General features: G+C 31.8%; 1 protein-coding gene across 1 annotated transcript; it reads left to right on the top strand.

Moving 5' to 3' along the window:
• Positions 1-2,969: 2,969 nt before the first annotated feature.
• On the top strand, positions 2,970-17,677 carry LOC130799974 (ubiquitin-conjugating enzyme E2 22-like). Its single transcript, XM_057663290.1, has 7 exons — positions 2,970-3,413; positions 4,247-4,421; positions 9,723-9,867; positions 10,045-10,122; positions 16,299-16,411; positions 16,538-16,641; positions 17,102-17,677. The coding sequence occupies exons 1-7, from the start codon at positions 3,172-3,174 to the stop codon at positions 17,466-17,468; spliced, it is 1,224 nt and encodes a 407-aa protein (XP_057519273.1). The 5' UTR covers positions 2,970-3,171; the 3' UTR covers positions 17,469-17,677.
• Positions 17,678-18,504: the final 827 nt, after the last annotated feature.

Genomic DNA, 18,504 nt, shown 5'->3' with positions numbered 1-18,504 from the left:
TTTTTTTTGATTTGTTTTTCCTATTTATTGCTGCGTAAATACAAAAACCGCAGCAAATGATAAGCAACAAATACGTTTTTTTCCACTAGTGAGTAAGACTATGAAATCTCGTCTTGATGAGTTTTACTCCATAGTTTTGCATTGTGGTTATATTGAGGATAAAGACTTGGTCATATTCGTTTTATGTTCAATTCCCTTCTTACAAACATCTTAGAGACACTTTATTATAACAGTTGAGACACATTGGCTAGTGAGAATATTATAAATTAAAGGCCAACTTTAACATGAATAGACCTTATTGATTACAAATTTGCACAAAAGGTGTTCAACGAGACGACCAATGATGCTTTATTTAGTAAGTCAAGTAGGAACAAAAAAAGTGTGACTTACAGCTATAGTAAGAAGAACGAAAATCTTAAGAAAGATTATTGGAACAAGTCATTTGATGAGTGCAAGACCAAATGAGCACTCTATGCAGGGTCATTCCTGAGGGTAGTTTTAAGGTGCAACCACCTAGAGCCCAACTCATAAAGGGATCTAAATTGAGTTAATCCTTATAATTAAATTAGTATTTGCATAAGTAGCATCTAGTATGGATCTAACTAAGAGCTTTTTTTATTTTTCGCCTAGGGCCCAAAATTTGTCAGAAACGACACTGAGTCTATATAGTGCCACGTTCGAGCTTTCTAACTTTTGTGTTGTGTTGCCTCGGTTTTTTCCCACAACTCCGCGTACATCCCTCATTCCCCCACACAACTTTAAACCAAATTACAAAAACAAAACCAAAATCCTCATACAAATCATATCTTAATAAAATGGCATCCAAAGAAAAAAAAAAAAAAAAAACTCCTCTTGATCTTTCGCTTACAACATGCCTCATTTTCCTAAGCAGTACCACCATCTTACCAAAAGCCAATGCTTAGTTACCGCAGCTGCCATTTTCGCTGCCGCTTCCTCTTTCGTCACCTCCCGTTAACGTCAACATAGCCGTCATAGATATCAATACAAGACTTACATAATTAAAACATGTCTCGGCTCGCCACTTAATTCCAGTTGTATCAACATATATAAAACTTTAAGTTTGAAACTTTAATGACAACTAAAAAGTATTTACTATTTTTTGTTAAAAAATATACGTTTTGGAAATCATTTGAAATCTTTTTTTATTATTTTTCAGGTAAATCATACTATTAATTAAAAAAATCAAATGAGTCAAATTTTATCTTAGAAAATAAGCGGTGAAGATTCAATAATTGTGACAATAGACTTTAAAAGTCAACCACTATAGAATTACCTATATACAGTCTATTTGCCTCCTATTTTTATGTTTGTCGTTAATAAATAATAATGTTGCTAATGTTGCATTAGTTGGTTTACCTCCTCTTCTCAACTAGTTAAAATTCTTAATCACAAGCTACAAAATTTTGTTAATAAGTTTTGGTAGTTAATATCTCATGTCCCTAATCCCTATGAAATATCACATTTCATTTTAGTTTGTTCATTTCATTTTAGTTTCTTCACTTAATTACGTTGTACTCTTTTTTTATAATGGTCTTACTCATTTTCTTTTAATTTCATCCACAAATTTATTCTTTTGGTTGATGGTAAGCCCCTAAATTTATCCGTTTTAAGCTTTTTAAATATTATTAGAATAATATTTGTCCTCTCCCTACAGGAGAGTTGTTCTACCCATTCATTGGGTTGATTCTGCCCATATATTGGGTTTTGATCTCTCCCTTCATGAGAGTTTGGAATTATAAAGTTTGGTTTGTAATTGATTTATTGGTAGAGATTAATGCAATAATGCAGCATACACCAAAATTGCAATTACCATCAACTACATCAAAATCAATTCTATCTCAAGACTACAATAGATCGGACGACCTCCTCGTAGAAGGTTGTGTCAAAGAGCGATGTGAAAGAGTATATTCAGAATTGTCAGATCTCATATACAACGATCGTAGTTTTGTTAATTTTAAATTATCTCTGGTTAAAATTGTTATGTACTTGTTAATTTTTATCTCTGATTTAGATGTCGTTATTAAAAAAAATTAGGCTATGGTGTTATTAAAAAAAATTAATATTTACACTTTGAAAAATGATGGTCATTCCAAGTATAGGCTATGGTGTTAAACAAACAAGTGTACTAATAATAAATGTTTGTGACTGGCTGATTGCAATGATGTATATAAAATAAAATAAATTTTGATTCAATGAACAAAAGTAAAATAGATTTAAATCACTAAGTTTATTTTTGATAAAAGAAAACTACGATAACAAGTAAGAATAAATTTCCTTAATTCAAGTAAGCAAAATCAAATATCTTATTTACCATTATGTTCAAAGACACAAAAAAGGTATTTTAAAGAGTAAAACGGTAAATTTTTTACATTAACACGAGCGAGTAGATATGGGCGTCGTGTAGGAGTGGGCCATCACGAATAGTGCCGGAAAAATTAATATACTTCTAATGTCGAATCAAGATCAACTAGAACGAAAATAAAGCATTGAGTCCAACTTTGCATGTGCTATGACAAGCCACAGCGTGTCCTGTCGAGTCATGAGCAAGCAGTGCTCATGCCGCACTGGCTCAGACCGATTGGTTAGATAAAATCAGCAACTAGAGATGCAAAGTGAAAATTAAAGGTGTTTGGTAGGAGGGAATAGGGTTGAGACTTGAGGGTTAAGACTTGAGGGTTGAGACTTGAATTAAATAAAGTATCGTCTTTGTCTACGAGGAATGGATATGAGATTTTCAAATCTCAACTTTTCGAGTCTTACATTTTAATGTCCTAGAAGGTAGAAGGATATTTAGAATGAGACTTAGATTTGTTTAAAAATAATAATTTTACTATTAACAAATAAAAATAAAATTAATAATAAGAGAATATTAGTAACTTTATAACTATTTTTATTAAATCTCATTTCATTCTAAAATTTTACAAAACAAAACTCATTTGACATTTTTTTTAAATTCTCATCTCAACTCACGCAATTCCCATTCAAGTCTGAAACAGTGAGTAAAAATCAGTGTCCACACTTGAATCTCAAAAACCCAATTGAACAACAACATCCCAAATCCCAGCTATAATCATCCCTTTTCCAATTCAATTCATACTCACACTCTTCCAATTTCCCTTAGCAATCCAGTAATTCAACAATTGATAATAAATGACAGCAACACCGATGCCAGGAAACCCTAATTTAGACGGAAATCTTCCGCCGTTACCGCCGCCTCCGGGAACCGATATGACCGGAATAAGCTTCAGAGATCAACTATGGCTCAACACTTACCCTCTTGATCGTAACCTTGTTTTCGATTACTTCGCTTTGTCACCGTTTTATGATCGGACTTGCAACAATGAACAATTGAGGATGAATTCCATTCACCCTCTTGACCTTTCTCATCTTTCGTAAGAAAATCTCAAACTTTTCCCCCTGCTTTGATTTTTCTATTTCCCATTTGCTTTTTTAGGTTTCTCTTTTTAAATTTACTCAAGAATCAAAATTTACGACTTTATTTGAAGATTTCTGCTTAATTTTGATGTGGTTAAGTGGGTATTGTATGAATTTTTGTTTATATTTTGCAGTAAGTGCTTATTGTATGTAACTTTTTTAGTGTTTTGTTTATTGTTTGGAATCAGATAGTTTCTTCTTTTTAATTTGGCAAAAGAATGCAACTTTACGATTTTTCTGATGTTTTATGCTTAATTTTTAGCTTTTATGCTTACAAAAGATACAACTTTATGATATTTGTTGAATATTTGATGCTTGAATTTTGGTTGGTATGTCTATAATTCTGTATTTCCATGATTGAAATTTATTTATCGTTTCTGGTTTGCATCATAGATAGATTCTTGTGGATACAATTTTGCCTATTTGGGTTGCTATTAAAAATTCCAAATATTATGCATCTTCATCGTCATCATAACAAATGTATCCGGCCCATAGGAATACTATGGTGAGGGTCTTGGGAGGGAAGGAATGCGGCAACCCATACCCATAAAAGTTCCAAATATTATGCCATTACTGATATTCTAGGATTAAGCTTACTATAGGAGAACTCATATAACCGCTGTTAGTGAGTAACATCTGGTTTTGATGGGCTTTCTCCCTCTCAGGGATTGGAACGTGTTGCGAGATTCATTTTGCCATATGTTTTCCACCGAGATAGTCTCTTACCTTTCTTGTGTTACATTTATGGTTTTTCGGTAGCCGTTAAATATTATGGTTGGTCGTGATACAGGAAGATGACAGGCCTTGAGTACTTGCTAAATGAAGTTATAGAACCAAACTTGTTCGTTATTCGTAAGCAAAAGAGGGATAGTCCTGAGAAGGTTACGCCAATGTTGACGTATTATGTGTTGGATGGTTCCATTTATCAAGCCCCGCAGCTTTGCAATGTTTTCAATGCAAGAATTGTAAGCTTTTACCGGAATTTTCCTCTTAACATTAAATTACTTGGATATCTAAGTTGCTTATGAACTGCTGTAGCCAACACTATACAAGACTTGCGTTAGTCGTAGCTGTTAAAGCTCGTATTTGGATAATAATATTGTTTACAATGTAAAGCTAAATTCTCGGGAAAATTATTATCAATTCTTTTTTTGTTTATCATATAGGGGTGAATTTATTTAAAAAATTTGTCCTATATTATCTTCAAATAAAGCTGTAAAAAAAAAAAAAACCTAATCTTTTATAAATTTTTGTGGGAAAATACTTTAAATCATTGTAAACAGGTTAATTGAGCAATCACCTAATTAAAATTTAAGTTGATGGTTGCGGCTCTAAAATATGTTTTATACTCTAACGTAACTCATATGAGAGTTTTTTGGACTAAAAGTGTAAATGAGATTTGAACACGTAGTCTCTTATCAAGTTGACTATAAATCTTAGGTTAAGTTTTATGGAGATGTAGAGATAGGGATGCAAGCGGGGCGGGTCTAATAGGAGACCCGCCCCATCCCCGCCCCGATGGGTCCCGGTTTGATGGGTCATGGGGCGGGTACAGGTATAAATTTCATACCCACCGCGGGGATGGGGATGGAGATGGGTTTTAGGTGATACCCGCCCCATCCCCTCCTCGCCTCGCCTCAAGATATGTATAAATTTTCGGACTTTGGATTGATTTACTTTGGATGATTTTGATTTGATGTTGAAATACTTTTGTTTTAGACATGTATATTTGTTTGAGACTGTGGATATGTGTTTGTTTGAGAATTTGGATACGTAATTGTTTGAGACTTTGGATGTGTGTTTGTTTGAGACTTTGGAGTTTGGATATGTATTATGAGTTTTAAGGCTCAAATGATGGAATATAAATATGTGGCACAGATGAGTATTAAGCGGGGATTTGACGGGTGGTGGGGCGGGAAAAATGGGTATTAGACGGGGATGGATACCCAGATGGGTGGTGGGGCGGGGATGATTTTAGATACAAACCCATTGGGGAGGGGACAGGGAAAAAAATTATACCCGTCGCGGGAATGAAGACGAGGATAGATATTACATTAACAGATAGGAATGGAGATGGGAATTCCAATCCCCGCCCCGCCCCGTTTGCATTCCTATGTAGAGATTGAATCTCATATACCTACATCTATTTGGTTATTATGGATAAGTACACTTCACTAGAAAGAATAAAAGTACCAAATCGAAATTTTCAAAAATAGAAGGATCCCATTTGTTGATTTGTTTCTTGAGGAAGCTTCCACTTGTTCTGAATCCATGGAGACAAAGAATCTTCATCTTCTTTCTTTCATAACTAGTCATTTTTTATTAATTTTTTTACTTAGTAGTGTAAGAGTAAGAATAATTTCATGAAAAAAATAGCATAATGTTACTTTCTTTTATACTAGTTTGTTCCCTTCAATTAGCATCCAAGAAAAAATTAGGTATTTTTAAAAAAAATAAAAATATTTGATAATAAATGAAAAGAAAGGTCGAATTGTAAAGACAAAATTAAAAGAAAGTTAAAATGTATTGATAAGATTAAAAAAAGTAATATTTCTATTTCAAAATAAAAAAATAATACAAAATACGACAAATAATGCAAATTAAGATGAAGTAAAACTATTTTTTTACCTAACAGTTAGTGACTAGTGAGTTACCACCTACTTATTTTAAGGAGTTTGCTCCACGTGATGATGTGAATTCCTCCTAACTCTCTTCAAGTCTTCGTGAGAAACTCTTGACTACTAGGAAGAGTTTCTTCTGAAAAAAATATTAAATGTCTTCTTTTTAAAACTTTTTTCTAAAATTGAAAACTGTTGAAATTAAGAGGTTTTAACTATTAGTTTGTATAAATTTTATTGCTTTTTTTGGGCCTTTTTTCGAATTGAGGGTCTCTTTGATCGCAACTTAATTCCTTTGATAAAGGTATGGTCCATCATCGTTGTTGTGCCCTCTCCATACCTTAAGCATAGCTTTTATTATATTTTTAAGTGTTTAATACTTATTTTAGGCTATAAAATTATGAGAAATCAATTATACAAATAAGGGGTTAAAAATTTATTTTTTATGTGTGTATGAGATATAATCATAAACTCATTTTTCCATAAAATCAACAAACAATGCTAATATTTATAAGATAAAGAATGTGTACCGGATAGCATAGTTATCGGTATTTTAGTATGGCTAAAATATTACTTTAAAAAAATATAAATTTTCGGCAAAGTATATATCATTTAGATAACAATTAATTATGCAGGTGATTATTTTTAAAACGTTATAATTTTCGGCAAAGTATTATTTGATTTTGGAACATTTGTCAATGCATTATTTCAATCTTAAATATCACTGATTGTATTTGAGTAAAAATTATAAAAAGTTAATATTCATAAAGTTCATATGACGAAGCAAACAAGATTACATATAGGACCATAATAGTGAATAGAAGGGTCTATTTTATAGTTTTTTTGTGAAATATATTTTTTAAGTTATAGATATTGAGACTCAAGTTATGCTTTGAAAACCGTGAAAATAAAATATATAAACATTAAATGAAACAAAAAGAGTATTTAACGAAGAAAAGTAATTTTTGTCATGTTAGTTTCTGATATCATATAAAAAAACCAATTTAACAAAAATTTTTAGCTAATGATTATTAAAGTCCTAGGATATGTTACCAGTTATATATTATATCGTACCTTTAAGTTTTACCGATGCAACATATGCCCTCTTTATACATAGCACTAAATATTTGAATTAAGGCAATTGTGGCTTATTTCATCCTTCCTCTCTATAACCAAGTGCATCTTTCAACTTGCTCCTATTTATTGTTGGTAAGTTCATAAGGGATAATCATGAACTTTGAAGATCAAGAAGATGTTCACTAATTAGGCAAAGTACTCTCCAATGACTACATTCATTTTTTTCCTATATATAATGAAGTCTTAAAATCAAGAAAGCAAAACACATCTTTGTTTTTAAGAAATTCATTCATACAATGTTATTCCTTTGCTCTTCAAGGTTGGTTTTTATGTTTCATTTATTTGTAAGAGGTGTTTTGCTGGGTGTTGATAGTTAGCGTTTATAAGATAAGTGTATCTTTTTTTAGATAGGTTTAGTAAATAAACGGAAATGACAAAATTGAAAAACCCTTAAGGTTTAAGGAGCTTAATGCTGAAGACGTAGATTTGAGCTAAACTCCTTAAATTATTGTGTTTTGTCCAACTTCATATTCCGCACTTCTAAAGTGTAAAGTTATTGTTAACGACACACTTAATTAGGATGCGGACAACCAATCAACATAATATCAATCCTAACAAAAGTGAATTTTGAAAAACCTCTCATCTTCTAGAGTATAATCATAAAAATTGATATAATTTTTTAACTATAAAGGAAAATTATTTTATATATGTTATATAGGTTTTTCATACTGTGTCAAAAAGCTAATTCAATTAAAAGTTTTATGTCTTTTATACACCATATATCAACTAGTAACCTAATACAACAAACGCAAATAATTAGATGCCTTTAATTAGATCATAATTGCTACATTGATTAACATTAATTATGTTGCAACAGAAAAAGAAGTCCTAAAATTATATTTTTTACTTTCTCCGTCTTTAATGTTTGTATATGAGACATAAAGGAGACAAAATTTGAAAGAAAATATATTAAGTCGTAGTGAAAATTTTAAATTATGAAAACTATAAATGTATTAACAATGAATTCTAGATTTTTTCTTGTTCGTTATTTTCAAATATTAGTAACTTTTTAAGCTATAAATAGAGTCTTAATATAAAAATAAAAATGTGAATTTTAAGAATATAAAAATTATAGAGGCATTTGATTATATATGATAATGAAAGAAAAATAACAAAATAATAACAAAGGTCGGAAAGTTGAAGAGTGAGCGCGTAAGATAAAAGAAAAGTTTTCTAAAACTTAGTTTGAGAGGATGAGAGCATTTAATAAATCCAAAACCAAATAAGAATCGTGATTTTTGTAAGAATTATTATGAATAAATTTGTGATTTTGTAAACCAAACAAGGATATTTAGATAAAATACACTTTTTTACAATTACAAATATTCTAATTTAAACAGATAGAACAAATAAATTAAAATTGTCTATTGTTATAGTAATGTGGATAAATTTTTAGAAAGAAATACTACAACTATTTTTATATTTGGTTGTCTGCAGAATATACACCAAACTCCCTCATAAGTACCAAGAGCTAAACCACTCGACCCACCTTAATAATTTCCCTTTTCTATTAAAAATTTTTGTTGGAAAATGATTTACAATCACTTTTAATATTTTATATATTTTATATTTTATTAAAATTACACGAGATTAATAAGAAAGATAGTGTGAAGCTATGCACTAAAATAAAACCTTATCAAAATTAATGGATCATTTTCTTTGGCCTTTTATACTAGAGTTGTTTATGGGTAGATATAAATGAAAAAGAGCATAAACATGTCTGTAAAATATACATGCACCTATACACATAAGAGTAGAAATATTCTCTGTGTAATTTTAGCTCCATTTGTACTTTTTATTTTTGTTCATGTCAATTTCAATCAATCAATTTTTAAAGGGAATTTCTTGAAGTAATTAGACATTAATTTCTTGAAGTATCTTACAAAGAATAAGTCATTTTTAAAGGGAATTTCTTAGCTGTTTATGGACTTGGGGTAAACAGTTTTACATGTTTGGTTGATTTAAGTTTAAGGGAATGATATTTTTTAGGAATTTATGTTAGAAGTGTGGTGTGCTATGGGATGTAAAAGTAAAAGTAAAAGCTACATCACAGATTTTATGGGGATTCATGTTTTGCACTTTTGAAGGATTTTATCTAGCTTAATATGCACTTATGGGAACGGCGATTACGTATTTGGTTGATTCGAGGAATTTATGTCAATGGCGTGAGTACTAAGTAGAATTAGAAGCCAACTCTTGTTTTCTGGGATATGTTTTGCACTTCATACGAGCTTGCTTTTTGTAGAATTAAACTTTACCTATGTATAAATATTAGACACCTTTTGAAGAGGTCACTTTATGTTTTGGTTGCTTTATTTGATTGTATATAGGTGGACCCGGTAATGACAATTGATGGTGGAAATAAAATCCTGCTTGCTCTGTAATTTATTTTGTGTCGAGATTCTGTAGTATCTCTGGAGTATCATTTTGATTTGATGCATAAGTATTTGGAAGATTCATAATCTTTCCTAAGTTCGACCAGTGATCATTATTATTATTTTGTTACTGCAGGCGACAAATGAAAATCTTCCACCAAATGTTATTAGGCAGCTTGCAAAAGAGTTAAAAAATCTTGATGAAACACCTCCGAAAGGAATCAAAGTGGGCGTTAATGATGATGATTTTACAACTATTTTTGCTGATATAGATGGTCCAGGTGTGTTTTCTCTCTCTCTCTCTCTCTCTCCAGGAGATGAGTGCTCGGAATGGGTTTTACTCCCGTGTTGGTATTTATTGATTCGCAGTGTCGGAAGTTTATGGGCTTTTAAAGATTCCATATTAGTAAGTTAAGCTCCAATGATTTCTTGAGTAATCGTCGTGTCTGAAATTGCAGCTGGGACCCCATACGAAAATGGTGTTTTCCGCATGAAATTGATCTTATCAAGCGACTTCCCCCATACTCCTCCCAAAGGTGATTATTTTTTCTTTTTTGGTTGTAATTTTTTATAAAGAAGTATGTTTCACTTTGTATAGTTTTAGTATTGATAATGGTATGGTTTCCTTTTTCATCTGATGATCGTTATTGATGGTATAATACTATAATCATTGATAGTGACAAATTCACAGTGCAAAAACAAGGCCGCATCACTGTATCCCAAGCGTATCGTAAAGGTTTTTGAGTTACCGTGACCGAAATATAGGCTACATTGACTGTGAAATATGTTTCTTTACTGCTATCAAAACCATATTTCTGCGCTGTGTGACACTTTCTCACATTAGAAATGTTTTACTTCATGTAATTGACCCATATTGTTGGGATTTTAAGGCTTTGGCTTTGATGATTCCTGTAAGAAGTGATGTGCTTCCTAAGTCTAACCATCAGATTCATACCGTTATTTTGATGACATGCTTCCACGGGAGCCAAGGCTTCTACATTGTAGTGGTGAGTGGTGACTAAATGTTCTACAAACCTGCCTGTGTTATAGAAGTATTATCTAAAAATATTGTTGGCTGTTAGGATAAAGAAACTCAGAAAAAAAAGGTTTCTACTGTGTAGTCGTGTTGTTTTGTGTTGAACATTTAGAGTATATAGACCAAGATTTGTATATACTACATACCTAGTATAGTAGTGGGACTAAATAAATATATTATAAGTCCAAATTAAATGCCTCAAAGAATTTGATGAAACATTACTTTGTTTCATAAGCTTTGCTTAGTGAAACATTACATTGTTTCATAAGCTTTGCTTGGTGAAACATTACATTGTTTCATAAGCTTTGCTTGGTGAAAAAGCTTTGTTTGGTGAAACACTTCTGTTTCAAAAGGAGGTATTGTTTGATGCATAGCTCTATAAATAGAGGTTGCATGACAAGGGACATTCCATCCCAATTTCATATGATTTATGATTTCTCTCTTAAGAATACTCTTATTCTTGTTCTTCCTTTCATGAGATAATATTGAGAGAGTAATTAACTCTTAATATCATCAAAGTTCATAATTCACTACAACACTTGTATTTACTATTGCAATTTCCTTGTGCTAGGATTTTGTTGTGTAGATTGTATCTCATTGTGAATTTCAATTATCATCCCAAGCACCTTTGTGGGAGAAATATCACAATAGGAAAGTGCATGAACGCCTTCTACTGATATCAAGTTTCCGAGCGACTTCTTTGATTGTCGCAACCTTATCTTCATGGTGTCCATTTGGTGATTTACAAAGCAAGGAGTTTCATTGCCATCCACACAAGGGAAATACAAATCGGTTTGTTTTATTTGTATTTGCATTATATTTCCAATAATCTATTGTGATAATTTTTCAAAGATGGCAAGCGTTAAGGATCTCGTTAAAATTTTTCATCAAGTTGGACAATTATTTCGGCATGAAGTTCTGATGATGGCAAATGAAATATTTATTTTCATGGGTATCTTTAGTAAGAAGTATCATGAAAAACAAGTAAGTTTTTCTTGAGATTTAATAATCATAAATTATATTTGATATTTTGTGTTTAAATTTGTGAAAAAATTTTTTTTTACATACATTTAAATCTTCTTTTGGATGATCATATACATGTGTTCAAATTTTAATTTGAAGTAAAACATGTGGGTAATAGTATTTTACAAAGATATGATCTAGAGAAGTGGGTATGTGTTATTTTGATGATAAAAATTTATGATGAAAATCATAAAGTGTTATTTTTCTTAATAATTAATTAAGAAAAGAGAATAGAAATTTATTCATGTGATCATCATGGTTAATAAGGTAATGAAATTTTGTAGTATGGAATAAAAGTACTACAATGTTAGGATTTATATATTATATATAAATTAAAATTGCCAAGTATACATTAAGTATGTGTTTTATCGGATATTGATTGATTAAAGTATGATTATGTTCTATACTTGATGGAATTATTTCTTCATGAGGCATGTTTAAAGAAAGTGATTAATTTTGTTTTATCATGTTGATAATTGATGTATGTCATATAGCATCATAAACAAAGGTATGATAATATTGTTTAGCATACTTTCGATTAATTTCAGTTTGTTGATTTGTAATTGTTTTATTTTATTGTTAATTATGAAATAAAGTATCAATTTTATTGATGTAACCATTTTTGGGGTTAGTTATGGTAGTTATTTTTGAATAACTACCTATAAGTAAATGATAAATTTATTGACTTTTTGTCAAGTTTTTCATGATGAGACAAAATTAAAGTGACATATTTTTTTTTATTACCCAAGTTCCTTATAGAAATAAAAGGGGTAATGATTTATATTGAAATACTCAAATGAGTTATGTAATTACCCAAGTCAATCTAGTTATATTATAACGAAGATTAAGGGGTAGAATTTTTATGTCATATGGATATACATATTTGTGTATATGAACACATATTAAATTTAAATTTAATATGGTTGGACCATTATTATAATAATTACATTTAAATTATTATGTACAATTCAACAATGTTGAAATTATAAGTAAGTGGTTGTTTCATCATTACTTATGAAAATAGTTATGAAATAAATGTTATTCTATTTAAGAGAATAAATTAATTTGCATAGATTTTGCAAATTATGTTTTATGGTGATTAAAATTCCATAATGTTTATAAATCAAATTATTATTACTAGTTTGTAATAATATTTTTGGTATGTTTATTTGATCCATATAAGTAAATGGATTGTATATAATTTATTCATAAATTATATGTGACAAGTTGATTTATTTTAAAAAACTATAAAGTGATTACTATTTATAAGTATTTACTTATAAAATTGTGTCCTTTAAGACATGTGAATTATCAAGGGGTATGATAATGTATTTTATGCCTTAAGCATAAAATATATATTATGGCAAATAAATTCCATAATGTTTAATAATTTATTTATTATTACTAGTTTGTAATAATGTAAGAAATTTTTTCGAATTATACATAATTATATGTATGAAATTCAATTTTGAATTGGATCACAAAGAATTGTCATTTCTATTTGTGATTGAATGTTTACAAATAAGGGAGGTAATTTTAAACTTCCAAGTGTAAACTAATAAAGATAATATTTTATCTACAAACATTTGTCTTAGTTTTAGACAAAAAAAAAGATTAAATTATCTCTTGTTTGAGATGTTTAATAAAAAGTCATTAATCTCTTGTTTGAGATGTTTAATAAAAAGTCATTTTTAAGAAAAAATGCGCACTAAGAAATTTGATGATTGGTCAAAGGTACTAGAATAATGATTACTTCGAGTGTTCCATATTTATTTAATGTGGAAGGAGATCCATTTGACTTTTAGTGATGCTATGGCATCACAAGATAGTGCCTTTTTGAAAGAGGCAATAGATGATGAGATGCAATCCATCATGGGGAATAATACTTGGGTATTAGTAGATCTCCCACCGACTTGTAAACCAATTGGTTGCAAGTGGATCTTTCGCAAGAAGATGAAAATTGATGGATTCATTGATAAGTTCAAGGCCCGTTTAGTGGCACAGGGCTTTAGACAAAAGCTTGGTATTGATCATTTTGATACATATGCACCAGTTGCAAGAATAACCACCATTAGGTTGTTGGTAGCGTTGGCTACAATTTATCATCTAGAGGTCTATCAAATGGATGTGAAAACCGCATTCTTATACGGTGAGGTAGATGAGGAAATTTACATGAAACAACCCGAAGGGTTTGTTTTGAAAGGACAAGAAAATAAGGTTTGTAAACTTGTTAAGTCACTATATGGACTTAAACAAGTACCAAAACAATGACATCAAAAGTTTGATGAAACTATATTGTCCTTTGGATTCAAGTTGAATCAAGCGGATAAATGCGTTTATAGCAAATTTGATAACCATGGCAATGGAGTTATCATTTGCTTATACGTGGATGACATACTCATCTTTGGTACTAGTATAGTACATATCCAAGAGACAAAGAATTTTTGTCTAAATCCTTCCAAATGAAGGATATGGGGGAGGTCGATGTGATCTTAGGCATAAAGATCAAAAGAGATGGTGGTCATATTAAGCTTAGTTAATCTCATTACATTGATAAAGTGCTTAATAGGTTTAAAATTGCAAGATTCGACACCAATCTCAAGTCCCATGGAGCAAGGTATGAAATTTACCAAGCATACCGGAAAACCAATTTCTCAATTAGAGTATGCAAAGATTATTGGATCTTTGATGTATGCTATGACATGTACAAGGCCGGACATAGCATTTGCGGTTGGTAATTGAGTAGATTTACCAGTAACCCGGGTCCCCAACATTGGTTGGCGATAAGGAGAGTATTACGATACTTGAAAGGAACCATAAATTATGGTATAACTTATAGTGGTGAACCTCCTATTTTGGAAGGTTATTCCGATGCTAGTTAGATCACAAATGAAGAGGATAATTCTTCAACTAGTGGTTGGGTGTTTGTTTATGGGGGAGGTGCCATTTCATGGGCTTCCAAGAAACAAATGGTAATAGCAGATTTCACTATGTCTGCGGAATTCATTGCACTTGCTTCGGCGGCAAATGAAGCGGAGTGGTTAAGGAATCTCATGTTTGAGATACCTTTGTTGCCAAAGCCAATTTCACCGGTGGCAATTTATTCGGATTGCACAACGGCTTTGGGAAGAGCTTATAGTCAAGTGTATAATGGTAAGTCGAGTCACATTGCTCTAAGACATAGTCTAGTGCAAGATCTTATCATTCATGGGGTCATAACTCTTGACTATGTGAACACCAAGTTCAATTTGGCGGATTTTTTCACTAAAGCCATGAGTAAGGTTTCAATTGAACAAGCGTCAATTGAGATCGGTTTATGTCAATAAAGTTTAAAGGAAAGTCCCAATTCACACACAAGTAGCATTGTGTCTTGAATTCAATGTGGTAAAGTCCTTTAAAGTCTTTGAAAGCAACAAGGATGAATGACCCATAGTTGCTTTAGATCGTGATGACAAGGTAGTCGCTTAAGTTCTCAAGGTCAAGGGTTGAAGAGCTCTTGGTGGTATCCTATCACGGGGATATGTTTTGCGTAGTGAGAACCTACCTATATAAGTTTGAAGTTTTGGCCGCTTCAAGTAGTCAAGATTGGCATATCCGACTATGATAAACTTATGAATAGATATGGACACGGCCCTATATAATGTGTCAAGGTAAATGACAATGTGTTATTGGTTTTGTGCGTATTTAACCTTCAAGTGGTTCGATGGGCTAGTTGATTCAATCCGTAGGGACATCATTCTAGTTCGATCGCTTGTGAAGTGTTTTATACTAGGCGTTAATTCAATCCGTAGGGACATTAGCGTTGATGCATGAAACGGAATTATATACTTAATGTGTAAAGGAAGAAGGAGGTTTCTTATACTCTAAATGGGGGAGGATTGTTGAACATTTAGAGTATATAGACCAAGATTTGTATATACTACATACCTAGTATAGTAGTGGGACTAAATAAATATATTATAAGTCCAAATTAAATGCCTCAAAGAATTTGATGAAACATTACTTTGTTTCATAAGCTTTGCTTAGTGAAACATTACATTGTTTCATAAGCTTTGCTTGGTGAAACATTACATTGTTTCATAAGCTTTGCTTGGTGAAAAAGCTTTGTTTGGTGAAACACTTCTGTTTCAAAAGGAGGTATTGTTTGATGCATAGCTCTATAAATAGAGGTTGCATGACAAGGGACATTCCATCCCAATTTCATATGATTTATGATTTCTCTCTTAAGAATACTCTTATTCTTGTTCTTCCTTTCATGAGATAATATTGAGAGAGTAATTAACTCTTAATATCATCAAAGTTCATAATTCACTACAACACTTGTATTTACTATTGCAATTTCCTTGTGCTAGGATTTTGTTGTGTAGATTGTATCTCATTGTGAATTTCAATTATCATCCCAAGCACCTTTGTGGGAGAAATATCACAATAGGAAAGTGCATGAACGCCTTCTACTGATATCAAGTTTCCGAGCGACTTCTTTGATTGTCGCAACCTTATCTTCATGGTGTCCATTTGGTGATTTACAAAGCAAGGAGTTTCATTGCCATCCACACAAGGGAAATACAAATCGGTTTGTTTTATTTGTATTTGCATTATATTTCCAATATTTTGTATGATAGGGATAACCATGGCTTTTCTGGTTACTCGCAGGTTATTTCCTTACCAAAATTTTCCATCCAAATATCTCAAATAACGGTGAAATTTGTGTCAACACCTTGAAAAAGGACTGGAACCCCACTCTAGGATTGCGACATGTTCTTTTAGTACGTGCTATACTATTTCCCGACTTCTCTTTTCTTCCACTTGTCTATTTGTATTTTGGATGATCTCTGTGGGTATTTATAGTCATGATCCTTCTCCGTTTTGCATCTTTGTTTTTGGGAAAACAGGTTATAAGATGCTTACTCATAGAACCTTTCCCGGAGTCGGCTTTGAATGAGCAAGCTGGCAAGATGCTTCTTGAAAACTATGAGGAGTACGCGAGGCTTGCTAGGTAAGCTAGTTTTTATTTTCCTCCCTCCATCCTTTGGTTTTAGGATTCTCGATGAAGAATAAGATCAGCTAACACCTACAGCGTAGGAGTTGGGTATCCTTGAAATGCGAACACCTTTATGCTTTGTTACCCGATTCTTCACTATACTCAAGTACCCGTGTGGGACCCTTGGCACTTGGACGTGGGTATGACGCTTAGGCCGTTAGTCGTTTCATTTTTGGCTCTAAATATTGAAATATTTTCATAAAATAGCCAAGTCAGACACTATATCCGAGTCGGACTTAGGTCTGGGGTCCCGGTGAGTGGTGACAGTCTTAATGGATAGCAAATATAGTCAATTAGGAAAAATAAAAAATTATAAACAGTAACTCTAAAAGAATTAAACTTGGGCTCTTTTTCAATGAAGAAAGTGTTGGTTATAGTAGAACAGCATTTGATTAATGTTTGTTGATTTTGTCAGACTGTACACAGGAATTCACGCCAAGCCGAAATCTAAAATAAAGCCTGGAGCTATTTCAGAGTCAACCACAGCTTTGAACGTTGATCAACGAAACAAAACATCAGCTCAAACTGTCGATCCAAAGAACAAGTTAGTGAGTAGTGGTGCTCTATCACCATCCCCCGTTGCCCCATCAACGGCTAGCAGCAAGGCAACGAGCCTTCAAGATCAGCTTAACGGTGCCATTGCTTCCGTTCCACCCTCTAATGAGGGTGGAGCAGCCGGGTCATCAGCTGCACCTTTAGCAGAAAAGAAGAGTGGTATGCTGAAAACGCATGTAGAGAAAAAGAAGATCGATGCTAGAAAGAAAAGCTTGAAGAGATTATGAAGAAGGTGACGGTCTTATTTTGTGCCTTAATTTGGTCGGTTTAACTCTTGCGTGGCCCCGTTCTGGTAATGTAATTCGTCTCTATGCAATTGTCACATTCGTCTACGCAAGAGGGAGCTCCATAGACTAGTTGCTTTGACATATTGTAATGAACCATGTATCTTGGAATCTTTTGTCAATTGAGCTCATTATCCTTCCCTTCTGCTAAACCTCCTGCTTTGTTCTCAACTTTTTTTCCTAATACTCTTTGATTTTTTTAAATTTGCTAATACTAAAATATAGCACTTCTATTATGTTTTTTTCCTAATACTAAAAAAATAGCACTCCTAATTATGTTTCTTGAAATACGAGTTTAGACGAGTTGAATTCACATTCAAAATACTCTTCGACCTTTTTAAATTTGCTACAAAACATTCAAAAGTTTATTTTGATTTGTCACATGGCAAATTCAAACAGGAGAAGACTAAGTTCTAAGGAGAGCGATTATTTAAGCGAAGATCGATTGGTATCTTGTGCTTCATAATCCGTATTTGCATCATTCAATAATGTTATATCTAAGTACTATTAATTCGTATGTACTTTACAACATCTCTGTTGTGATCATTATGTTCTTTTGTAATTAAATGATTTTTCATATACTACATTTTATTTTAACTTATTTTAAACATTATTTGTTCTAACGTCTGTCTCTTCATCTCAAGCTTAAAATTGATTTAATCTCTGGTTGCATTCATCGATATAATGTTTATCATTGAACATGAAACTTCACTTAACTAGTCTTCTCTATGTAGTAAACTTAATTGTCCCACTAACATTGAAGTTCATATCGGTTTCATACAAGAATTGCTCAATTTCATTTATAATATTTCGCATCTTTGCGTAAGGGTACAAAAATGCATCTAAAAATCTTGTAGATAGGAATTTATTTCTTGATTCCTTTTGAGTTACAATACTTCTATTTTGGAGAAAATATAACAATTAAATTAGAAAGAAAATCACTTTATTTAGAAAAAAAACACTTAATTTAGGAAAAAGA

This window comes from Amaranthus tricolor, chromosome 1 (genome assembly GCF_026212465.1).
Source record: "Amaranthus tricolor cultivar Red isolate AtriRed21 chromosome 1, ASM2621246v1, whole genome shotgun sequence".
NCBI classification, from domain to species: domain Eukaryota; kingdom Viridiplantae; phylum Streptophyta; class Magnoliopsida; order Caryophyllales; family Amaranthaceae; genus Amaranthus; species Amaranthus tricolor.
This window is presented reverse-complemented; position numbering and strand designations above follow the sequence as displayed.